The sequence below is a fragment of the Dinoponera quadriceps genome, unplaced genomic scaffold, assembly GCF_001313825.1.
Source record: "Dinoponera quadriceps isolate SergipeBrazil2010 unplaced genomic scaffold, ASM131382v1 scaffold7286, whole genome shotgun sequence".
Lineage (NCBI taxonomy): Eukaryota > Metazoa > Arthropoda > Insecta > Hymenoptera > Formicidae > Dinoponera > Dinoponera quadriceps.
The window spans coordinates 323975-349550 of NW_014562508.1; the positions used below are offsets into that span (position 1 = coordinate 323975).

The 25576-nt window shown below is 45.5% G+C and overlaps 1 protein-coding gene across 1 annotated transcript in view; it reads left to right on the forward strand.

Moving 5' to 3' along the window:
• Nucleotides 1-25576, forward strand: part of LOC106751111 (hemicentin-2) — a 427635-nt gene that overhangs the window by 318680 nt on the left and 83379 nt on the right. The window contains exons 7-9 of the mRNA XM_014631902.1: nucleotides 5446-5568; nucleotides 19720-19866; nucleotides 24407-24679. Of these exons, the coding sequence (XP_014487388.1) occupies nucleotides 5446-5568; nucleotides 19720-19866; nucleotides 24407-24679 (543 nt within the window). The remainder of the gene's footprint in view (nucleotides 1-5445; nucleotides 5569-19719; nucleotides 19867-24406; nucleotides 24680-25576) is intronic.

Consider the following 25576-nt stretch of genomic DNA (forward strand, 5'->3'; position numbering starts at 1 on the left):
TTATCCTATTTACGCGAAAACTCGATTGATTCAACGGTATTTTTCCGTGTACAAATTATTACCAGTGCATCATTAACTTTGTGTGCTTTGAGTTTGAATAAAACAAATGTAAAGTGTTAATAACAGATTTCAGTTCCTAGGATATAAATAGCACACGTGAAAAGCGGTAGGATAATAAATTAAGGCGGAGAAGCTCGCCGCGCTTCTCGGCTACGGAATTTCCCCCATGCGTACATCTCGCGCACACGCGCGCGATTTAAAAAAAAAGAAGATCCTGGAGAAGATTATTGTTTCCAACTTTCTTGGAAAGTCGAAACGATCGCGTTGGGGCGGGAAAGCGCCGGAAAGTCTCGTTTGGGACATCGATGCGCTTAAAAGCGGCGCTAGAGAGGGCCGTTCGGCACAGATGACACCGGCGATACAACGGGCGATTTTTTCCCTCTCCCTCCCCATTCCCCTCCCTTTCGTATTTTGCAATCCCGTGGCTTCTATTCACGTGGCGCGCGATCCCAGCCATTTTGTCGTTCCGCAAATATGTACGGCGCGGTACGATCGCGTCGCGACAAGAGCCGTTCGGCGGTCTGTCGCCGAGATAATGGCGCAGTTATACCCGGTGATAGTTGTTTAATGATTTGCGATAGGTCGCCGCCGCATGGATAGCCGTGTTTCTTTTCCCCTTCGCCCATTCCGCTTCCCCACCCCTCATCGAGCGCTGTCCAGTTTCGCATTTCCGTGAATACGACTCTTTACGCCTCTCCGGCCGACATCGGTTCATTTCCGATTTCAAACGAATTGTTCGGCCAATTAACGCGCGTTGGAAACGCCGTACTTGAACATTTCGCTGTCAAAATACTAATCTTTCTCAGCGAAGTCTGGGTCGTTATTGAATACGAAATACAGAATTATAAATGCTTTGACACAGCGAATGCGCGGAAATAGATTGCAGCATTGTCCGATATGCGGCGGAAACGATAAAAAATTTTTTAATCGACATTTCTAGCCGCCAATAGTGGGAATTATTTTTCAGTTAAATTCAGAGACCTAAGAAGGTACGACAAGTTTGCAGGTAATTTTTATACATTTGATTAGATTTTCCGTTAGATACGATAAAATAGATTAGCATATACTATTCTGTTCTATCGTATCATTCGATTTATCGCATTCACATTTATATCCCACTTACAATTTAATTAAAATCTATGTGTACAAGATGTAGAGAAAAAGTAGGGTGATTGTATCAGTGTTTATGTGACCTAACATTTGGAAAATCTCCACGTTATCGACACTTGTCAAGTTTATCATTCCCTAAAAAAGATTTTCGATCATTTGAACTCGCGGAGGAACGTCGGATGTAGCGAGCTATCTCGGTTTCAACTTAGCGGAAAATATTACGGTGCGAATTGTGCTCAATGTAATATACTCACCGGCCGAATTCATTAAGAGACGCAGGTATAAAAAAGAATGTAACGCAGATTGTTATATGGCAAATTTCCGCCGCTTGGAAATACCACCGTGCAGATTCGCGCGTTCTACCTTCTTCACGTGCGCGCGTTCACAAAATCCTCTCCCGTAGGTCGTATACAGGTTTGCTTAACGGCCCGTATAAAGTTTACGAGCGTTCCGGCTGAAACGGCGGGAGAAATTTCTTTCGAAGAGATTCATTTCTCGGCCGAGACATGGGATCTCCGTGTCGGTCGTCTTAAAGTCCGCGTAAAAACGACACATACGACGCGGCCGCACAATCAATCGCTTATTAACACGAAACCCGAGCAACTTTCCGGCATTGCTGTATCGCCCGAGTCGACATTTTTGCCCCATGTTAAACTTTTAATTCTACAACGCAGCATTCATTCACAATTCATACATTCTCATATATAAGCAAGAATATATAAATCATATATGAAGATGATACCTGCTCATAGACGGAGAAATTTTAGTTCCTTTAAAGATCTCATATTCTTATTGTTCCAGAATAATTTTTTTAAATTAAGAAGAACAAATATTGGATAGAAAGAACGATGTCATTAAACTGCTACAATTCGTAGTTTAAAGTAGGTTCTTAGTCGAAGTAAGATTTTTCTCATTTATGGATCACCCAAGTAGGCGCAAACTATTGTTAAAAGCGTCGAGGCGGCGTAAAAATGTCGACACGAGCGGTGTCGCCAATGAGGGCACGAATGGAGTGACATCACGCGGTTGTATTTCCGTCGGTTTCGCGGGGGAAATCAGAGAATTATGGGATTTGTATGCTGACAAATTAAAAGGAACGCTTTCGCTGCTCGAACGAATTGGGATCCCGCTGTAATTCATCGTCCGCGCGAAATGTTGCTTTCGCAATAATACACCGCGTTCCGAAGAGCGGCGGGCAATCTGTAATAAAAGCTCGGGATCTCGGGGGAAGGGAGACAGAGGCAAAAGATTTAACGTTGTCGCGAAACAAAAAGGTCCTCTCGGCGGGTGTCTCCGCGCTCGTGGCCGCTGCGTCGCTCTTGAAATAAGCGGCGGCCCGGTAGTTTGCGGACGCGCTTTAAAGTTCTCATCAAGCGATCGAGGTCTGTAGGACACTTCTGTGTCTCATTGTTCCCTTTGTCTGGTGTTTACGCTGCTACGCGCGGGCATTGCATCGGCGTGCCTGGCGACGGCCCTCGGTGCTGGCGGTGGCGCGTCGGTGTCTCGGCTACGACGACCCCCTGCGAAAAGCACCGGGCGAGGGGAGAGCGGGGGTGAGCTCGTCGGTGTGCTGGGGAGAGAAGCTTTCATTAAGCTTGCATTGTCCCAGCACCGCGCTATTATAGCCGAGTGAATAACTTCGAGCCATCCTGGTAGTCGCACCGTCCCTCTCTCCTTCTCTCTCTCTACCTCTCTCTCTATCTACCTTCCACGTTATCTTTTTTTCATTCCTTTTTCCTGTCTCATATCCCTCCCTCGCATATCTCCCCGCTTCCCCTTTCCCCTCCGTGTTCCACTTCCGATATTCTCGCGTCGCCTCCCGGCGCGACCCTTCCTCACCCTTTCGCGTCACGTTCTCCGTCTCCCACCTTCTTTCGCGCAATTTGACGTATCCCCAATTTATTCCGCAACCTCGCCGAGCGGCCGTCCCGTTAGCGGTGGCGATATTAACGAGCCGAACGGCGATATAACGGCAATGGCAAATCGCTCGAACGACCACCCGCTCGCCCGCCCGTGCCAGGACATCCACTACGCCGGAGCGCCGTGGGTTTCCGTTCGTGGGGTTGCGGCGGTCCTCGGTGACGGCGGTGGTGGTGCCTTTTAACGAATACGACCGTGGCGGCCGTAAAATCTTGGCTGTCCCGTTCGTTAATTACTCGACCTCGTCGTACCTATACCTCGTTTGTTCGACGACGATTTTGATCCTCCCCCCGCGCCCCGCTGTCCTTCCCGGTCGTTGTGCCAACCCCGTGGGCTGTTCGGTCGCCCTATATACACACCGGGATATGCCTGAATCCCGTCACCCGGTCCGACGCTGGTCGTTAATGACGCGGAAGGGAAGCTCGTTGCGAACGCAGTAGGAGAGGGGCTGCGGGCGGGGAGGAGTGATTGCCGGAGGTTACGGCGCGCGGAAGCGCGCACCTGCGATGATTACGTTTGATTTCTAGAGGCACTTGATGCGTTCAATTATTTCCTCTCCGGATTTGCTTCTTCATTATAACGAGCAGCCCGATGGCTAACGCGATCCATTTTGCCTTTCGTCTCTTTCTCTTCTCCCCCCCACCCCTCTTTCTTTTGGTTCTTTCTCTTTCGGCGCTGTATTCGTACGATGATCTTTTCGCCCGATAACTCGGGTGTTAAGTATATCCGGAGAAGTGCGAATTTTGCTCTCATTGCTAAAGTTGTCTGTTAAGACAAAACACATTTGTTGCGAGGCACAGCTTTGTTAGCTAACGTTATTAGCATGAGTAAGATTGATTAGCTCTTTTCCTTCTGGTTATACCGTATATAAACACGTTTCTATCGATCGAAGGAGTGATGTTGTATCTAAAGTGATTGATTCACGATCAGAGGTCCCGAGGATTCGAGTTTGTGAGTGCTTAAGCGTGTTTTTCAAACACGATGTAGCCGCAACGCGAATAACCGATTAAATTTCAGGCAAAATCAGCATACACTAACACCACAAAGACAGCTTCCGTGAAAAAATAGCAATAACTTTCTAGTCGGCAATATGAATATGATTTTAATACTATTATGCGATCTAATATTTATCTGTAGCGCCCAAGTTCAAACAGCTAATAAATTTAGCCGCGATAGCTGTCATTAGCTGTATCTGCCTCAAAGACATACATTTTAACTGTCAATTAGGTTTTAACTCCTATGGCTGATTTTCTCTCCGAATTTATCACATGGTGATGAATAAGTTATTAGATGAGACATAAAATAGAAGTTCTCGGATTGACATTTATATCATTCTTCACACAATTTAATCAGAAATTAAACGATAAATTTATCGCGAGACGTCAAAAGCGCGAGAAAAGATAAATTTCGTCCCGACCTGATTTGATTTCCAATTGCATACTGGACGTTGATCGAAAGTAACGATAGTGTCGCGACTGGACGGATTCGCTGTCGCGAATTATACCGTTGGTAATCGAACTATCGTCTTGAGATACTATTTACTATCTTTGTCCGAGGATTGGCTATTTTCATGCGCGTAAAATTCAATCTGCAGCTTGCCAATGTACATCCGCAGAGAGAATGCACGGAGAGCGTCTTCCTCGTGCAAAGAATGACTTTCGAATGTGCAGAAACCGGATTACGTCGGCCAATACATTTCAGGATTACTGCGCAGAGATCTTATTCGAAAATTGCGAACTACCGGGCTCGCGGAGTCGCTATTACTCGCGAAATAAGATTGCAACTCGCAGCAATCGTCCGCGACTTTCCGAATTGCTTATTAAACGACGCTATTCTCATTCTGAATTTCATTAGAGGACTCAGCTAGACGAACGCTAAATCTTCCAGCAAGAGCGGAATAACGCCTACTTAATTCCGCCCGGGTCAGGAAGGAGTTCTGCGCCGGTGATTTTATCGCAATCGACGAAGGTCGAACGATTGACTCTGATAAAAATAAGATAAACTTAGCCTCGTTATTCGTACGCAGTATTCTTCATCCTTTTAGTACACTTACTTTTTGCTACTTAGTTCGTCACACCTGGCCCGTGAAACCAGTAATTTTTCTGACACGCTTTTATTTAAACATCTCTAAATATACTTATTCATAGCATACAGATATTATATACGGCAAAAGGTGCAGTTGCATCGATCAATTGACGAAATCGCATCGAACGTCACTTTTATTCGATTTGCGCCGTAACGCGCCGCCATACTCAAATTACACCCACGTCTTTTTCCAATGTTTCCGTGAAATCTTGGACACGCCAGAACGCGCTGGTATTGGCACTGTCACTAATTGCTTAATACCTGTTTCAGATACTCCGTCGTTCGCGATAACGCGTTTACCTGGTTTTGGAATTCCGATCGTCGAGGGGATGTCCGTCAGCCTGAAATGCGAGGTGGACAGCAATCCAGCCAGCACTCCAATTTGGCAGCGTGGTAAGTGGCGAGTCGACAGAAAAAAAAAAACGGAAAAAAAGGAACAGCATATGACGTTGCTTTTAATTTGCCGAACGAACGCGGATTTGCATGAAAATTAATAAAACCGGAGATTCAGATCCACGACTTTGAAAATGTTCCGCAGGAGGAACAACGTTCGGAAATATTGAATTACTTAAATGTGTCATTCTTCTCTCAAAGTTACACGGCATTATGCGAAAGTGAAAGAAAGTATGTCATCTTTAACATTCACTTCTCTTAGCCGAGCATCCGCTTGAACTTTAATTACGTTCGGGCGTTGGAAAATTTTCATTAGTTCTTAGCTTTCGAATGACGTTTGCCATCAAGCGAGATTCTTTGTTCGCACTGCGTTACTCTGCAGAATGTTGATCGCGCATGTTCGTTTATGTTGAGTACATCTAATATTAAAATAGAAATATCGATCAGATAAATCCGCGTATTTTTCTTTTTCCTTTTTTTTTGTGTAGGAACGTTTGGAAGAAATGATAATTCTGTACAAATAAACGTTAAGTTAACGCCGGCTGTCCCGTTGATATCTTAATTTTCATCGCTAACGCCGCGTTCCCGCGTGCGGAGTTTCCGCGAGAACTCTCAAAGCCGATAATCGCATTACACGTATCACGTTATATTTTATCTTACATTTAAAGTCCGCCGCTTGAGTGGCGTAGCGATTAACTCCTCTCGGCGGGAGGAATGTTATCCGTATATTTTCGTGGCTGGTAATTTTTGGCGATTTAAATATACCCGGTAATGAGATTTTTAATGAGTTGCTGCCGCTCAAGATAGCTCTTTTCGCCCGAAATATTTTCCAAGCGAATCCCGACGGCCCTTCATTTACGTTGCCGGTAAACACACGTTCTGATTAAGAGAACGAACTGTCGAGAGCAATCTGACGTTTTTCCTCGGTGGGAGTTCCGTATGCGCCGGAAAGGAAGTGCGGGAAACCCGACACGTGCCGTATAAGTGCATATTTAAAAATGGAAATGTCGATGTGCGCTCTTCACCATCGCCGAAAGCAGCACTTATACGGGATACGTTTCCGTATTATCGGTGAAGACTTAACTGACTGATAGAATTTCACGGAGACATCGAAGTTTCAGCCCTTTGTGCTCCTATGTCGAATCTACATTACCGCTCGAAAGTTTGAGGCACTTTGTAATTCTTCTTCCAACCATCGGCCGGAATAGAAATGTACTTTTAGTCGGTTTGATTAAAAAACTAGTAGCTAACTTATATGGGGTATATTAAATTTTCTAACTCGTTATTAGTTCGTTACCGGCCGTACTTACGTTACTGGTTCATCTTATTTTTATTCACTACAAATGTAGAATCGATTTTGTGGTGTAGCTGTTTTCTAACTACACGTCAAATATGATAAAATAGATGCCACTGTCTATTCTAAAATATACAGCCTAAGCTGCTTTACATTCACCATTAGCATTTAAAAATGAAATGGCAAATCAAAATTGAGAAAGCACGTTATTCAAAAATACCAAGAAAGCGGAAGTAAACGTCGCTGCCTGGTAACTAGTTACGACTTTTTATCTCGTAATCGTAATTTCCTTTAATTATCAACTAACCTATTTATCTTAAATTATATTATTAGAATTGTGAAATATTGAATTTAACTTGCTATTTTAGCTGCTACTGTGTTGTAGAATTAAAAATTAATATAGGGCCAAAATTTCGGCAAATTTCCGCAGATCGATTGAGAAGAAAAGTCGAAAACAATTCGGACCGTGAAGAGTTAATAAATGCAAAACTAGAACTAATCGTTTTCGAAGTACTGGACTTTGTATTTTGCAAACTACCTTTTATCGACATTCTATCGCCTCGATCCGCAGTAATAACATCGATCTCATTACGATAGAAAGGACGAAGGAACGAAACCAGGCTATTCTGTTTTAAATGACAGAGAACGCGTCGTGCGGGGAGTTTCTCGACTTAAATCTATCGCAACGTTAGCCTGCAGCCGTCCTCCGAGTCGGCGATAAAAGACCAACGGAGACGCGCGCAGGACCGCGCGCCAAGAAGATTGGTTTTCGTTTCATGTCTCTGCGTCGATTCGTTCGCGAGTTACTGCCTTTTAAAGTTTCGGCACGCTCGGTATTAGCGAACGCTGTACGGGTGTGAGAGAGACCGACGACCACGTGCTCGATCGACCGCGTGGTTGGACCGCGTGGGCGATCAGCTGATGCGGTTGGTGGTGGGGGCAAGGCCCTAATGTTTTCGTATAGCGGCGTCGTGTATGCCATACTATTTACTAGATCGAGAGTTACACGATTTCCAACCTTATACAGCATACGCATAAGGCTTAAAATCGCATAAGTAATATACAATGTGAGGCAATAGCTACTAGCATCTTGAATATCTTTGAAAAATAAAAATATTTACATTTACCGAAGGTGCTCGAAGTAATAATCATTGGTAAAAATATAATTATATAGATATAAGTAATTCTAGTTATAATTATGGTAAGGTATATACATACATACATGTATATATATATATATATATATATACGGGGTGAGACAATAACTACTATATTGTTAATGCAGTGCTGCAGTAAATCATTAAATTTATATATCTTAAATTTTTCAATTCAAGACGGTGTAACATTTATTGTCTCACCCTGTATGTGTATGCATATGCCTTACCATTATAATTACAATTACTTATAATTATATTTGTAATTATATGAAACTGTTCGTAATTATAACTTATAATTATATATTCATAATTATACTTTCTCTTATAATTATAACTTGTAATTATTTTGCGTAACACAAAATTATGTATTCGCTTTTGCGTTATAAAATTGAACAAATTCGCCGACTTCAATTCGGCGAGACGCATCGTCGAGTCAATCGAGAGCGCGATTCAATATAATCGTCGATATCTCCCCTTCTAAGGCATTCAGTGACTTGAAATAACCCGTTGACAGCTGAGACTTTAACACTTCCGACAAACGTGCAGTCGCTTTTCTTCGGAATACGATTTAATTGGTAAGATTAGATTATCGCGATAGAAAATATCGTCTGTCTTCGAGTTGAAATCTATCTATCTATAAAGGGAATTAAAGAGGAATGTATATAACGGGCGATTAATAAAGATAAGCAATAGTGGGAGTGACTTTCATATTTCGAGATTTCTAGAAACAAATTTGCAGTCAGCGATATAAACGCAATACAACACCATTTATATCCCTTTATATCCTTTATACACCTTTTATATCCCAATGAACACCAATTAACAATAACATAATATCTATGTCGAAATTTCCCACCAATAATGTAAGCGCGATATAACCCGCGTGTTATGCAACAATTACATTGTTGAGTAAGAAATTACAACACCGATGTTACGTTACTGTTAGTGTTCACTGGGATCGCATTTACATTGTTGAGTGCGGAGTTACAACATAGATGCTATGTAAACGATGCTCGGTGTCGACTGAGTATAAATCGAACTGTACGTTATGTAAGTGTAGCCGCTATCGCCGTCGCGTGGTCGGACTCAAGTGGAGCCTGATTGCCGGTAAATTTGATCGTCATAATATTGATGTAATTATCATTCGTCGACCCTCGTATTCACGCTTTGAAGGAGGTGTACTTCTAATGTATACACCCACAACACACTATATACGTACGCAGACTGCCGGTGCTGCTGCTGCAGACGGCGAGTTGCAGGCGCACGTGCATTATTTCGCCCAACTCCCCGTTCCTGCAACTAGGAAACGCGTCACGTTGTAGACACGTTAGCGCGGGCACGTGTAACGGCAACGTGAGCATAATTTAATCACTGTAAACAGGCACTTGGACGGGGTAGAATCTGATGCACATGACCCATCGCGGCGTAATAACGGCTGCGTAATAACTCTAAAGGAGATGTAACCTACTTGTAAACGCGTGTGTCGATGCATCGACGACAAGCGCGACACTGTTGCAGTTGAATCATCTTGTCTCGGCTTTTCAAGTGAAATCATTTCGTCTGACTGCGTCCCGATCTTAATTTCCGCTTAATTAAACCCTCGTCGCGAGTGATATGTCTAACGCACGTTGCATGCCCGGGAGCGGATTTGAAGTTCGGTATTCATACGATTTCCGTCAACCTTGTCCTCTCGAGATTTCCGGAGATCTTGGATTAGAGAATCCGTGGTGAGGCGAGAGGAAGAGAGAGAGAGAGAGAGAGAGAGAGAGAAAGAGAGGAAAGACGGGAAGAAAGGTTGGTTAGATAGATAGGTAGGTAGGTGAGGTACATCCCGTAATCACATTATTACGTAGCGTAACGGGCGTGACAAGTCTAGCACGCAGACGCCGGCGAATCGGGACAATGGACAATCCACACCGCTGGTCCCTTTCATCCCGGCAATTCTCGCCGGCGCTTTCATTCGGCTTCGATAGACAGGTGTACGCGCGCTCGATATTATCCCCGTCTCGATGCACTCCCAGTTCGGCCGCGCCTATTTCCGCATTGTAAATTTCGTGTCGGCATTAAAGGGGATTCGCGTTGCGCCGCGCTCGCACGCGCGAACAGCTCGAGGAAGCTGTTACGCGGTGCGTGATACCTCCAGTAGCACGTTGCTCCATCTAATCTGGCCTATTGGCCGACACTCGTCGGTGAGAAAAAGGGGACGACCGCTGTATCGGATGTATCGGTGACGTGACACGAGTCACGATACCTTCATTCAATGGGAACGAGAAAGTCCCACGTTGCTGTGAATTAATACCCACGTTAACGACACACAGCAGACTCGCAAACCGATCGGGCGGAAGTATCTCGGAAAAATCCTGTCTGCGTGCGAACTTATTCGGGAAACGATGGGAAACGTTGGGTTCAAACAAGGAGCAGAAACAGTGCGTTAGATTCCGCGGGAGGAATTCCAAAAAAAGACAGAACGTAGTTTCGTCCGTTCGTTGTCGGAGTGGAAATATTTTCTCGCGATTTTTAATATAAATTATTGCGGACGGGCGATACGAGTGATGACGTATTAATGCGGCGACGCTCATTCGACGTGAAGTTTGAAAGCGTAAAACGATTTTCAGATTATCGCAATTGCGGCGCGGCCACTTAAAGTCGCGTTGCAGTTTGAAAGCGCATTAAAATCTGCAAAGGGACGGACGAGAAATACTCAGACACATAGATTCATCACCACTTCACTGTTCTCTGCCATGGGAGAACCCTCCGTCCCCTCCTCTATCTTTTTTCCTCTCTCCCTCTCTGAAGTCTAATAAATATTTAAAACCGCCTATAATTTCTCTCAAGGCGAGCACCTGCCCGAACATTTTACGATTTTTAATCTCGCCATTGTTTCATGTTTCAAGCTTAATCCCTCGGTCGACGTATTCATTGACCGGAGTAAACGATAAATTTATCCTCCGTAAGAAATCCTTGTCATTATCAACAATTAAGATTTCTCTGTAACGAAAAGAAACCTCGAGTCGAAATTCTGATTTTTAACGCTACTTTAACGCTCTTAAAGGGATATTCTTATTTGAAAGGTTTTTCTCAATGGGCACGTGGAACACACGTGAATACGGTGCACTTTGTACTTTGCGTTTATTACGAAAACGCTGGTCAAACAGTTAAAAATAGACACCGACATTTGCGCGGGATCTCGGGGGAGCGGCACTCCCGCGTGAAAATATCTGCGGGAATTCGGGAAAACTTTGCGAAAGAGAGTTACATTTTGCGCGTATTTTAAAGACAGCCGGAGCTAGGCGGCGCGAAGGCAGCGCACGCTCCGTTGAAAACCGTTTTCGCTATCGCCTGTATACCCGGCGAAAATATGGAAACGCACCGAAATCCGGGACTATAAATTTTGCAACGCGCCGTTGTAGTCACGGTATTAAATTTCGGCCGCGTTATATCTCACGTCAGAGAGATACACGGCTCTCGATACACACATATGTACCGGCAAAAATCTGTTTATCCATTATATTCGTATTCCGTGTTTCGTTATCGCCGGTCATTAGCATAATTAAATCGCACAAAGCGCCGCGCGTATTACGAGACGTTATTGCGGCTGAGCCGCCGTGTGTGTCGCGGGCACGCTTCTCTCTCTCTCTCTCTCTCTCTTCTCCAGCAGTGGCGGCAGCCGTGATATTTTTATCAGGCCAAATTGAATCCGTTCCACGTTACCGAATCGTACATCTCCATCCCGACTGCTGCGATTTCCGGACCTTTTTCGGAATTAAGGATCTCTCTCGGCCGATTGCGATTCACCGAAACGGGATTTACGGCGTACACACCGTCGTGAGTCCGAAGATCGGTAACGACGTTGCTTTTTAGCCGGCGAATAAAAGCTCACCGCAGCATAATTTCCTTTATTCATCGTCAATCAGCGCTCGGCGTTTGAGCCGTGCGGGTAAGGGGGAGGGCCAGCAACGGAGGGAACGCGAGCTGGCGAAGCGGAGAGAGAACGAGAGGGATTTTCGCCGGAGAGAGTTCGCCGGGGAGAGAGAGACCACTTTCTTGATTAGACCGTAGCGTTTAAGCGGCTGAGCCCATTACATTCGTTAAACGTGCTCGCTACGCCGGCGAACTTTTCGCCTAGGTGCATCTTGCCGCGTCGAGTCGGTGCATTACACCTCGCGAGTCGGCCCGCGCTTTTGATGCACTTTCCCGGGAGTGAAAATCGGAATCGCGATTTCTCGCTGCCGAACGAATCGAGCGCGCGCCGATAAATATTTAAGAGCTCCGCTCTGCATTCCAACGGCGCAAACTACGGCTGCACTTCGACTACAATGGCAAATGCATGATTTCTCGGAATACCGCGGCTCGGGGGGATATACATACTCCGCTGGAGAGACGCGCGTCTCGTGTTCGATCTGATTGGAATACGAGATCGTTTCGTTAATTGATTTTCTGCTTTCGGCTATATGCGGAAGAGGGATTAAAAGAAGGGGCTGGAATGGTATCCGCGGCAGTTGAGATCTCTCTTTGCAGTGCGGACAGCTAATCTTACTCTGGCGGCTCAATCTCCATTTTATATGTATATTTTAATGGGTGAAATCGATTTTCCGAAAAGATTTTACGAAATTCTAAAATTGAGGGGAATTAAAAACGTGGAAATGAATTTGGGAAGTGTTTGAAAAGAGAACTTGAAGAAAGAGAATTTGGGGAAAAGACGTGATGTTCCCTCTGCGATCATCGACGTCTCTTACGACGTGTTCGCATTTTTCGACTCGAATTCGCGTGTCTTCGCCACACTGATGACCCTGCCACAAATTCACAATGAAATATGCTCAATGCAGAGGATCAACTGCACGAATCCGCTGATGGTTTTTATAAGAATAGCGGCACGTGCACGCCGGTATGCGTTCCCTCGAAATAGCAGCTCGAGTTTAACGCGGCCGATTAAATCGCCTTTCAACGTACCCTTTTTTTCGCCCGCCCTCGCACGCTCGCATTCAGCTCGTTAAGAAACGCTTTTTTGGATCTTTTCCATCGGGCCCGATCCGCTTTCCAATTCACGTATTTACGCGAGACTGCGTTTTCGATCAACTTTGTACGACGGCACGGTCGAAATTACGATTTCCCTCGAATTAATCAGAAATGCGCGAGCGGGCGAACCCGAGGAGCTCGTTCTTTCGCGCGTTACAGCCGCTTCGTCGTTACGATGAAGTATCGGCTCACCGGCGTAAATCACAATCGCGAATAACAATTTCGAGTTTCGATAGTCCCGGCGCGCCATTCACACCTCGAATGAATCACGATCGTCTTTCCGTCTCCGTGCCTCCCTCGCTCTTGAGTTATTTATCGTCCGTTAAAACTTGGCGCGAAACTATACTTCCCCTTGACGTATCGAAGTCATACGAGAGAAGTGTCTCGAAAATAAAGTGTGTATTTCTACGCTATTTGATATGTTCGAGAAGTCGAAAGGAGTGTAAGAATGAGTGCTCCGCCAGCAGGACATAAAGATTTACGGTCGACTGTTATCGCACTTCTTTTGTGTTTGTCGCGCCTTAAATCGCGCCATTGTGAATAATAGGTTGATTAGCGTGTCGTCCTTTGTGTGTCTCTTTTCGCGTTATAATTATATCCTTCTGAATGTTCCCGAGTTGAGTTTGACTAATCTGCCTGAGTTAATAATTATTAGCTAGCTGGTATAAGCTAGATTACATTTTCCAGCTCGTTACTAGCTCGCCATTGGCTAATTATTCACTAAAATGTAGAATCGATTTTGTGATTTAACCGTTGTCTAGTCATTACATATCAAATATGACATGGTAGATGGCGCTGTTTCTATTTCAAAAATTATAATCTAATTACTGTATATTCGCTATTAGCGTCGAAAAATAAAATAGCTAATCAAAATTTAGGATGCATTATTCTATAAAATAAAATTCTACTGTATTTGCCGCGGAAACTTTATTATTAATGAAAAAAAGAATTTTACTTAATAATTCAATAATTAATTGATTCGACGTTAGAATTAATTATAAAGCGTAAATTATAATGGATCCTCCCGCCGCAAATATATCACGTTAGAGGCGCGACGGTAAATCGAGCGACGGCGAATTAGCGTGTAAATTCTTGCGGAAACGTCGACGGTGCGGACTGTATTTATTAATCGAGCGTCTGGAAATTCGGGCGGAAAAATCGGAACGATTGCGTAGTTTCGTTTATCTCGTGATTGAGTTGCACAAAATGCTGAGAACAGCTGCAGCCGTCGCTTTCCGCTGCGATCAGCCGCATACGAGTGATAAGAACTATGATGAACGACCTGTTATTACCGAACGTCAGAAGGCATCGCGATCCCCGCAAGAATTATTGCCAAATACCGCTCTAAAGTAACGATTCGGTCGTAGCGTCTGACATACTGCGACTTTTTGTATTACCGCGCGGATACTCTTGTTTCTCGGGCTTTTATATCGCGCTGGGGGAATTAAGCGCTCGCGGTACGCGGAACTTCCTAACGCTCGTAATACGCCTCACACGTGAGGTATAAAAGCATTAATCTTTTGTATAACAAGACCCCGACGACGGGCGAAATTGTGCGATACTACGACTTTATTTAGTACTTCTCTCAATCTCGTGTAAATCATCATGTCTCTTAGTACTCTTCTGTCTCTGGTAGAGACAGAAATAAAATATAGCTGACGTATATTGTACGTTTACGTGCACGAAAGGAATATTATAGCTTTCCTTTTTCATAGAAATTTTCTTCAACTTTTTAATCCAACAATTTTACTGTACTTTTCTTTCTTGTAAAAAGGAAAGATTTATAACTGTAACATTATTATAACCATAACACCGCTGAATTTTATTATCCCAAATTATCTCTTGTTTTGCACGAAGGGAACATTAGAGCTTTCCTTCGTATATTATTTTTGTTATTTTATATTATTTCTATTTACTATTTTTCGTATTTGTTTTTTTATTTATAAAGATATCGTCAAATTAAATATTCCCTCATATTTGTTTTCGTTTATGTATGTGAGGGGTTTATTTAGTTAAAGTTGCTTTCCCACCAATAATAATAATAATAATTATTATTATTATTATATAAATTTTATTCTTGTTTTTCTGATTGCTAAGAAACGTAATAAGTCCCTTAATAATAGGCTTCAGTTCCTAAAATATATAATTAATACATACATATAAAACATATAAAACGCAGAAGAGTAATACATTCATGCAGAATACGGGGATGTGTTCGCTACGGAATTTACTATGTAATATTTTGTACTATATAATTAATTAGTTAATTTTACTGTAAAATTCTCCGCGTAGCTGCTTGCATACACATATCGATATAACCTTCGGGATGAGATAACTCTGAGAGAGAACTGTGCGATAACGAGATATCTCTACCGTCATTAGTCGTATTATATATTTGTAATATTAATTAACTGAATTTAATTATTAACCTTTTACGAGACTAATCCTGATCGCAACCTCGTGCTGTTAAATTAATTAAATCCGGCTATAGTTAATACACGAAACACGCGCACACGCACACTCATCGTACGCGTATCGCAAATATGCCTCACCACTTCCTAGATCGAAAGTTTCACGATTTCAAACTTATGTTTATACATATAAAATCGAAAATCGCCTAAGTAACTCTAATTATATATGTAAAACTCTAATAACAATATCCCTGATTATAACGACTACGATCTTACGCGTACATTTAGATAAAAATAACACGATTTCGATGAAGCATACATGACGCAGTATTTACACGTCCTGCTCGGAAAGGACGATACCCTCGCACCAGTATCTCCGTGATGGGACCGGAGATCGCCGCCTTTTACGGCGAATATGTGCCCGCGGATCGGTGGAAACAATTTGGTGGATGGGCTGCGAGGAATAACTGGATTTATTAAAGTCGTCCCATCTTCGCATTACGGCCGGGCGAACTGTATAATTAATCGACAGCCACCGGGCGGCACACGGGACGTGACAGAAAAATCGACGTTCCGTCGTCGTGACGGATGACGCCGGTCGCGCGCGCCGATGGGAAAACGGCTATATGTGAGAGTTATCCTATTAAATATTCAATTATTTCTGCCTTCCTCTCTCCTGACGTCTGGAATTCGCTCGACGGGGCGCGCGCTGCATCGAGCCGCGCCGTCGGGGCCCGAGCTTAATCCCTATTCATAGACTCAATCGAGTGATTTCGAATAAATCCTTCCAGCGTTCCGCGAGATCCGCTGCAATTAAAATACTTTAATATCCTTTGGAGCACGTACCCGCTCCGGGCAATGCCTTCTCTCGCGGACCCTCTCCCTTCCTCTCCTCCTTTCCCTTCCTCCTCTTCCCCCGCATCCGATCCTTCGCAGACCCGCCGCTCATCCCCAATTTCTTTTTGGTACGCTCACTCTTATTAAACGTCCCAATCCGCATGTCTCGAGAAAGCACGTTCACTCTCCTCCTCAAAGCGTCCTTTACGGGAGGCAGCCCGGACAAATTCGGACTCCCTCCGATTCCCCTCTCCCCCGTGTCCCAACGAGTCGTGCGCTCGCGCGAATTCACGATACGGCTTCGCACAAAGCTGCGAATCGCTTTGTGGTAAACGAATGTTTAAGCGATTAAGCGCGCGACCCGGCTCGAATTTCCGGGCGCTCCATCCGGACGCACGTCTCCGCGTGTTGTCGCGCGAAGGAGAGGCTTTCCGCACGAAGGCCGAAATAAAAACGGCGGAAATCATTCATCACCACACTCGGCCGCGCGCGCTCTATCTATCACGCCGATGCGCGCTGCACTCGGGAACGTTTTGCAAGAAGAAACGGGGCCGTCAGCTGCGTGAAATCGCCCGAAGGGGCAGCAGGGGGGGAGGGGGAGGTCTCTATACGATCGTGTTCATTCGGAGGATCGCGCACAATGTGAGGGATATCGGGACGCGGGTATAATGTATGCGGAACGCTCCTCGGACATGGGTCCGAGTTTGCGATGTTACGAACACTGTTTGCGAGCTTTTGTTCGAATTGCAAATCCCGCCGTTTCCGCCGGGATGAGCTGAAAATTAGACGAGGGGACGGATGCGCGCGTTAATTAACATGAACTGACGCGTAATCGTCAGAGGGTGGGTCTACGGTGACCGGCGCCTGAGCAGAAAAAAGAAGCGCTCGGTTCAAGTGGATAATTATTTCAATACTCCTTAGCAAAATGTTACTTGAATCGAGTAAACTTGGATCAGGTAAATATATATATTTTACTTAGATAATTTACCAGGGAAATATTTTACTTGAATCAACGTCTGCAGATGTAATTTCGTGTACTAAAATATCTCGAAATTGAAGCTGTTCGTAGAAGAAGTTGATGTAACAAATGAATATGTGCTATAATTCTCGCGTAAAAGTAAAATGAGCTACTTTGCCAGATCTGTTTATTTCTCATTAGTCAACTATACGCAAATGCTCTGTGATTTTTTTAAACGGCTTTTAGATACACTTTAAAAAATTCCGATCTTACACGTCCACCTTGGCCACCTTTTTTATTCGTAACTATAATCGCATAAGCGAATACTAGCTTTCGACTCCGACCGACTAGACGAATCTCTCGATTCGGGGTAGTCGAGGAGCCGAGAATGACTATAATTTTCGTGAGATTTCTCTCGGTGCGCGATTTGCGGTAAACCAGCCCTCTTTGTTCGCGCTATTTCGACAAGGGATTCCGGGTCGCGCTGGCGGCGGAGGCCTCCAATCCACTTGGTGAGCCGGCTTCGTTTGTTTCCCAGCCAAATTGCCGGAATCCCGGCCGAGCTTGCCGGAAATGTCGGTGCTTTTTGGACCAAGTCACGGCGCGACGCTATTTCATATGAGAACGGCGCGACGTCTCACCGACGAGCCGGCCGCGGATACCGTTAACACAATCGGCCGTGCTTTGGCAACGTTAGTGGCGAGAGGCCCCTAACCACCCCTCAGCAGGCCGGCGCCCCTTAACAACCACCCTTCGCCCTGCGCCTTGTCCTCTATGCGCGGTTATGGCCAGCCCGCGTAAAAGTTTCACCGCAAAACTCCATCCGCGGACGATACGAGCAATCCTCTCCCTCGGTCCTCACTCTGCTCACCCCCCTGCGACCTCCCCGTCCGCTACAATCCTCCGCTTCTCGTGAGCGTGTCTTCCGACTGCACTCTTCCTTTGTTCCCCGCGCGCCAGAATAGCTCCACATTCGCGAGAGAGCGCGCTATACTTTCGACTAGCTCGCATCCGACAGCTGCGTCGAATCCTCGGCTTCGCCGTAACGAGGTCGGCGGGGGAGAGAAAGAGCGGGCGGATATGCTGGGTGAATGTTTGGTGGCGGAACGGCGAAAAAGTGGAAGAAAGAAATAGAACGGGCGAAAGTTTCGCGTAAGGAAGGCCGCCGAGATGGATATCGGTCTTTTCAGAGTCATTTCCGTACTTATGAATAAGTCGAACCACTGTCCCTTCCCCTTCTTGTCGCCCCTTTTCGCTCTCTCTCTCTCTCTCTCTCTCATCGTTCCCTCCCGTTTCCGTTATTTTCTTCACGGCATCCGGCGGCTTTCTAGTCTCCCGTGGTGCTTCATCGGTAATAAATTTTTTATTCCGCCACGGCGACACGTCGCGCTCCGGACTGACGTATTGCGCAATTACCTCAATTATTTCGCGAATAATTCACACGAATGACTTGCCAGCTCTCCCGCTCTTTGTCTATTTATCCCTTGAGCTCGATATCGCCGGAAGCAGGCGGACTGATACAACTTTAATAGCGTTACTGAAAAGCTCTTAATCGCGAAAGCGATACATTCCATAGTATAATTAAATATCCATGAGTATAATTAAATATCCCAGCGAGCTTTAAGTGACATTGTCTCAGAATAGCGCAGTAACTTGATAACAGTTTGATCAGGATTCGAGTGCTTTTTGCGGCGTAACTGTTTCGGGATGAAGTGCATCATGGTTTAGTCGGTATTACTGAGTTAGGTGACGATTGGCTATTATTAGCAAAATGGCATTGTGTTGCATTATGAAACGAACATTTCGGTCCTATCTCTTTGTACTCTTCTTTCTCTTTCCAATGCGCGTGTTACATTGCGCTTGATTTAAACCGTAAGTCTATTTAACTACGTTGTATATCATTAAGTTTGATAAAACTGTAACTCTATTTAAAAATGTTACTTCACTCAACTGTAAACTTGATTTGAAATTACACTCTATTTAAACCGATCTCTCTTATACTGTGTATTTTATATCGCGACTGATAATCTTCCCTTTTTCTACGCTCGCAGAACGTAGCGTTCGGCTCTCGCAAATCTTCCATCATTCCTTCTTGATTAGAACATCGATATGCTCCTCGGTCGCGGAATTCCACGGTAATTCCACAGTTACTGCAAAATAATACCCTCCGTGTACGCGCGATTGTTACGCATCGGTGATATTTGACGCGCAAAAAAATGTCGGACGCGAAGATTCGGAAACCTCAATCCCCTTCGATTTTCTACCCCCGTCGACGATCGATCGCAGGCAGTTAATCGTCGCGTAGCGCGCGGCGTCCCTGTGAAAAATGTCGCGGGATCGTCAGAGAAGAGAGAGAGAGCCGCGCGACTCGGCCGGCTGACGCGAACTGCGACGACGTTAACGCAAATCCCGCGGACCGTGCGTGCTGTTTCCAGCGCGTTAATTCGTATATCCACCAGCTTTCCGCTTGTGTTTCAGACAATGGCCCGCCTCCCGTGGAGCAGAGCGATGACGGATGGTTGAACTTCACAAAAATCACTCGGGCCGAGAGCGGCTGGTACAAGTGCTACACGCGGCATATGCTGGGCATTTTCACCAGCATTGGATATTTCCTCAACGTTCGCTGTGAGTAAATCGTTGTCGCGCCACTTGGCCGTTTTCAATAGCGCGGCTAGGATGTTCCGCGCATTCGGCCGTTCGAGTATAGCGAGTTAATAAATATCCTCCTTGAAACAAGACGGTTCTTCAGTGATGAAGCGTTAAAAAGAGCTTTCATAACTCGAATCGCAGGGAAGGTTTCCAGTTGGGGGTGTGAATGAATATTACAAATCGGCTCGAATAAGGGAAACTGGGAGCAGTTGGTTGAAGAGGTATTGATTCTTTCTGTTGTCTAATCTGACTGGTTATTGAATTAGGCGAGCGGAGATTTTACAACCATCCTTGACACGTTTGGAGTCTCTGCTTGTTCGATTCTGTGATCTGTCAGAAAACAGCAGAGATAATTGATTAGCCGGTTTACCTCTTTAGCCAACTAACTCCGGTCTCTCTTAACGTGTGCGAATTATATAATTCAACATTGACGCATTGCATTTTAATCTTCCGCGCTACGTAGTGCTCGTACGACTTTAACATTTGCGATTTTGACAAAATATCGTCAAAAGTGAAAAGTATTCATTTTCTTCCAAAAATCCGTCGCAGTCCGGAAATTTGCATAAAATTCGCGATCCGATGACAAAATATTCGAGCAACGATAACGAAAGCAACAATTACGCGTCGTACCTTTCGTCTGATGTATCGCCGTACCCTCCATGCATTTGATAGCACTCGACGAGACATTCTCCCTGATTCGGAATGCGAAGGGGGTCGTCGCGGCAGCCAATAACCGGAAACCACAGTCATTTGTCAAGGGCGGAAACCACCGAGCCAACCGGAAATTATCCGTGCCCCGTCGTGAAAATTTGCAAATTTCCTACCCAGCCCCGTTCCTTCCATCTTGCCATTATAACCAGAGGGCGATGCGCTCCCTGCATCTCAAACCCGTGGCCCTCGTCTCTCTTCTCCCGTTCTCTATCTAACTCTCTTCTTCATCTCCATCTCTCCCTCCCTCTCTCTCTCTCTCTCTCACTCACTCACTCGCTCGCTCGCTCGCTCACTCTCTCCTTCTTGTCTGCTCCTTCGACCGACGATGCTGGATACGGGCTTCCGAGCACCTAATCTCTACGCAATTTAGATGGCTCGAGAGCACCTATAAACCAACCATCCTCCTTCGTGGGAATTATCGATTACACTGCTACCACGTCCTGTTCGAATCTCCTCCCGGATTACTTATCCGCCGGATAACGTCACGACGGGTTTAAACCGACGCGCTAATTTCGCCGGCTTGTAGACAGAGTCTACTGATAAGGCGTAGTTTAAAGGGATACCTTAACAAAGATCGACGGAGCTGATTCGTTATCAGCTGCACGCAAATAGATTCTTTGTTATCTCGCCGATAACGCAAAAATTCCCGCATCATTTCCCACGTGTATCGCCCACAAGTGTCCGCACTCGAGCACGATCAAGTAGAAGCAACTTGCGCGATCCCCGTGAGTCGAAAACCGGGGCCCGGCTCGGAGGAATATCTTAGGCGTGCGCGTAATCGAATTTACGGAAACGCGAGAGGCCTGTTAAAGTAATTAGAGATAACGCGATCACAGACGGACGAGTATATGAGGGTCCTTAATCGCGTTAGCGCACGCGAATCGCGTTAAGATTTGGAACGATCGCGGGTCGCCGTCGCAAGAAGGGACCATAGATCAAAATCGGAGGTAACGAGGATCGTTAGGAGACGCGAGGCCTGTCACGTACCGCAACTCAGACGTTTGATTTTATTTAAATAGTTTTGCGAGCTATGAGAAATGTATAAATTAACCGAGCGAGGGGAAACACAGGCCTAACGTAAGAAGAAGTACAAATTAACCGCTCAAATCGCCGACGTTTGACTCTGATTTGTCCGTTTATTTTTTCAGCCGTATTTGACCGGACATCAGTAGTCTTAACACTGTTTTGATTTTTGGTTCTTCCCTTCGGAAACCTTTCTTTTAGAACCTCGGTTATCTTGCGACAGTTCGGCTCCGGGCTCGCGTTTGGACAAATGTTACAAATACCTAATCCTACAAATTTGCGATCGTAAAATTCCTAATATGCCAAACGTTGTAAGTTTCTGTAGGAACTCTAAATTCACAAGAATATCGAACCTCCTGCGAAACCAAGTGAAATAACATATACTGAGAGTAAAAATATGTAAAAAATAAAAAAATATTTATTCGGTGGATACTAATAATATAACTACTTATACACGGGACGTTCCTGTATATTTTTACGCTAAGGAATTTTTTCCAAGAAGAAAATATACATTTACTTAAATCTGTAGCTTTTCATGAAAGCAATGATTTATTCGGTATTTAAACAGAAGAATTTAGATTTAAGTAAATATATCATTGGTGCCCACCCAATAAATAGTTTTCACCTCTCAGATATTTTTGCTCTCGATGCACATCCAGAGTTGGTTTACAGTTGCCGTACGAGCAACGCCATTTATCGCGCCACGAAGCGGAAACACCTTCAACCTGACCACGTGTTTCGTCCTGTCGATCTCTAATTTTCTATAACGCGTGCGAATACACACCTCGGACTCGCGTAACGGATCGCGCAATGCCGGCCGACGAAAAACGTCAAATTACTGCCCGACCGACTGCTGACGGTTCCCTCGCTTCGTCCCCCCCTCCCCCCCTCTTTTTCTCCCGTGTTTGTTAAAGCATCACAGCGGTGTTTGCTGTAAAATTCCGAACAAACTACAAGACAAACGAGGTATAGTTGGGAGTCGAGCGAGCGAGAGGAAGTGAAAGCCTCCTATCGCATCCCACCACTTTGATCCCTTTGTTTTGCCAGAGGATGAGCCGGAGGATCAGCTTGCTAACTCAAAGGACTGCTACGTCCTCCCTCTTTCCCGCCCTCCCATCCCACTTCTTTCTCAGACGAATTCCACCGTAGCAGTCCGCTTCTAATTCTCCGGTAGAGATGCGAGCAACCCCCTCGCTTATTCCTTCGCCTCTCATCCTCTCTCTTTACCTCCCACCCCTCTCTCTCTCTCTCTCTCTCTCTCTCTCTCTTTTTTCTCTCTGCAACTGTGTGGACACAGCGCTAGCTGGAGAGCAAACGATCGCTGCCGTATAACTCCATAGGTGGAATCGAAGAGGACAGGCGGGGAGGGAAAGGGGGTGGTCGGGGGTGGAAGTTGAAACCGGCGGTTGTACGTCGCGACGTACGGCGGAGAAAAGATTTCGTCGGATCCGGCACGTGAGGGCGGAGATTCCGACCCAACTTTATCCCTCGTACGTGCCGTTGATTCCCGATACCAGGATAATTCCTCGATATCGATGACGCGACCCGGTCGGGCGATATTAAAGCGGCGATTCGAAGTAACGGCGGAGAATAAATACGCCGCGGGTTTACAAAAACGTGAACGTGTGCGATGCACACTTCGGATACGTTGAGGAAATACGACGGTTACGCAGCCGTCGAGCGATTATCGCCTTTGATTGAGGTGTTCTTTCGGATCTACGGTTGATCTGAAAGAAATATCCCAGCGACTTTAAGCGCTCACTCAACCGTCGCGTTCCCGAATACAGCCTATGAATAACGTTATCTTCAAACGCGCACAGGAAATGTTCACATCCGTATGGTCAGTCGTAAAAAGTTTGCGACACTTTTTCTCGACGAGACTCGCAACGCACAGGAAAATGTATCTCCTGAGGATTATTGAAAAAGCAAATTCTCCTATTGGACGCGGGGTGCATTCTGAAACTGATAAGAAAAAGTGTCGCGATCTTTTCGTGACTGACCAAACATCCCGGTATCGAAGGGCGAGTGATATCACGTGTGGTAACAGACGTGCACGCTAGCTTCTAGGACACGAGGGTGTGAAACGCGGAATTTCATCCTGAGGCATTACTTTTATCGCAGAATCGTATATTTCGCCGCATGTCCTCTCTCATATTCGCGAAGTAGAGGGAGGTAGTTCGCGCGCGGGAACGAGGAAAGGAAGGGTCAAGTCTGAAACTGCCATTTCGGACGAACACTGTATCCACGTTGCGGCTTATTCGCCGTCGCATCCGCCTAGGTTCTTCAAGTAAGTCTAGATATCTCCGACTTTTTGATAAAAATAGCGCCTGACTTGTTATTAAAATGTCTCTATCTGTGAAAAATGTCTGTACAATATATATAAAAGAGGGACATTTTTTAGGATATATATATATATATAATTTTACATCTTCAACAGAACTTTAGAACCTAAAAACAAAATAGTATCTCGATTTTGATGTTATCCTCTATTATTCACCTTTATCTTTGAATAACATTAAATTACAAATAGATATTTTTCCTTATTTGACAATCTTCAATTCCTGGTTTACCAAACAAGAAATTAGACCAATCAGTAAGAAGCTGAAGATGTCCCAACTCTTGCTTGAGGAACCTTGCATTCGCCTACTCGTCTGTTCTCACCGCGATCGAAGCAACGGCGAGAGAGGTGACCGAAAAGGAGAGCGAGGGAGGGATATATACACGTTTGAGTCCGAGTCTCGGGTCCGTCGCTCGTCGAGAGATTTAAATCAATGGCATTTAGATGATCCAGATATGGAGACCGAGGCGGAGGCGTTGAACGGCGAGGCGACCGATTCCCGAAGGATGGAGGTGCAGATCGGCGGCGCGGTCACCCTCGAGTGCGACGGCGGCTGTTGGGGTCACGGTCCCGGGATGGATCCGGTTGGTGGGCCCGGGCCCCTCGCTCTCAGCCGGGTGGTGTATCAAGAGGCCGGCGAGTACCGATGCGTCGCACCCGACCGGAAGATGCAGGACACGTGGCGCGCTCAGTTACCTTACCACATCAAGGTTACCGGTGAGTCCGATCGCATTCTTAACCGAGCAGCCGATGTTACCGGTATGCCCGTGACGCGCGGGACGTAAGCGGGAAGAAAATTGGATGTTTCAGGGATTTTTCGCATTTTTTCAAACAATAAGAAAACTGAAAAAATAGACAATAAATAAGCAAAACGCGACACGAGCGTTGAGCGAGCTCAACCGGGCCATCCCCGTGCACACTCGGCTTCCTTCGGACGATGAATTTTTCCGTCCGCCTTACCGAGGCTGAACGACACAGAATTGCTCTCGGAGACGGCGATTAAGCACCGGCGAGTTGCGGAGTGAATCGCGGGACGTCGGTAAAGCGCGCACCGGTTGACGCGACGATCTAACGAACAACACGTCGCGCCGCCGTGTCGCATTGTGCTCCGGCCGCATTGTGAAGCCCGGACTAACTAACGCCGCTATCTAGTTCTAAATTTAATTATAACAGTCAACATTGCATTAAGCGCGTTACGACGGTAACGCATTAATTATCGGCTTAAACTTTTGACGACCCGCTGAAGAGCGCACGCCGGCAGCCGACCGAGTGGCGCGGCTAATGCGTTCCTTTAATCTGTTTAACGTAGTTGCGTTTCGTTAATACAAATAAACTAGGGCCACGCTCAAATAATGTAGTTCGCATTCACCTTCCGCGCGTTACAGTAGCGCACACGCGCGAACTTCGCGAAAGGGGTTAAATAAGATCCGCGGACGACTCGCGTCAAGAATTAAAGAGCGTATCTGACGCGAAACCATTTACATATTCAGCAGGGAGCGTCACGGGGGAAATGAGCTTCGCGGAACATCTGCAAAATAGATAGACCGAATTGCGCAATTAAAAATTTCACCCCGACATTTTGAGATACGCGAGCGTCCTGTATGTGAAACTTGG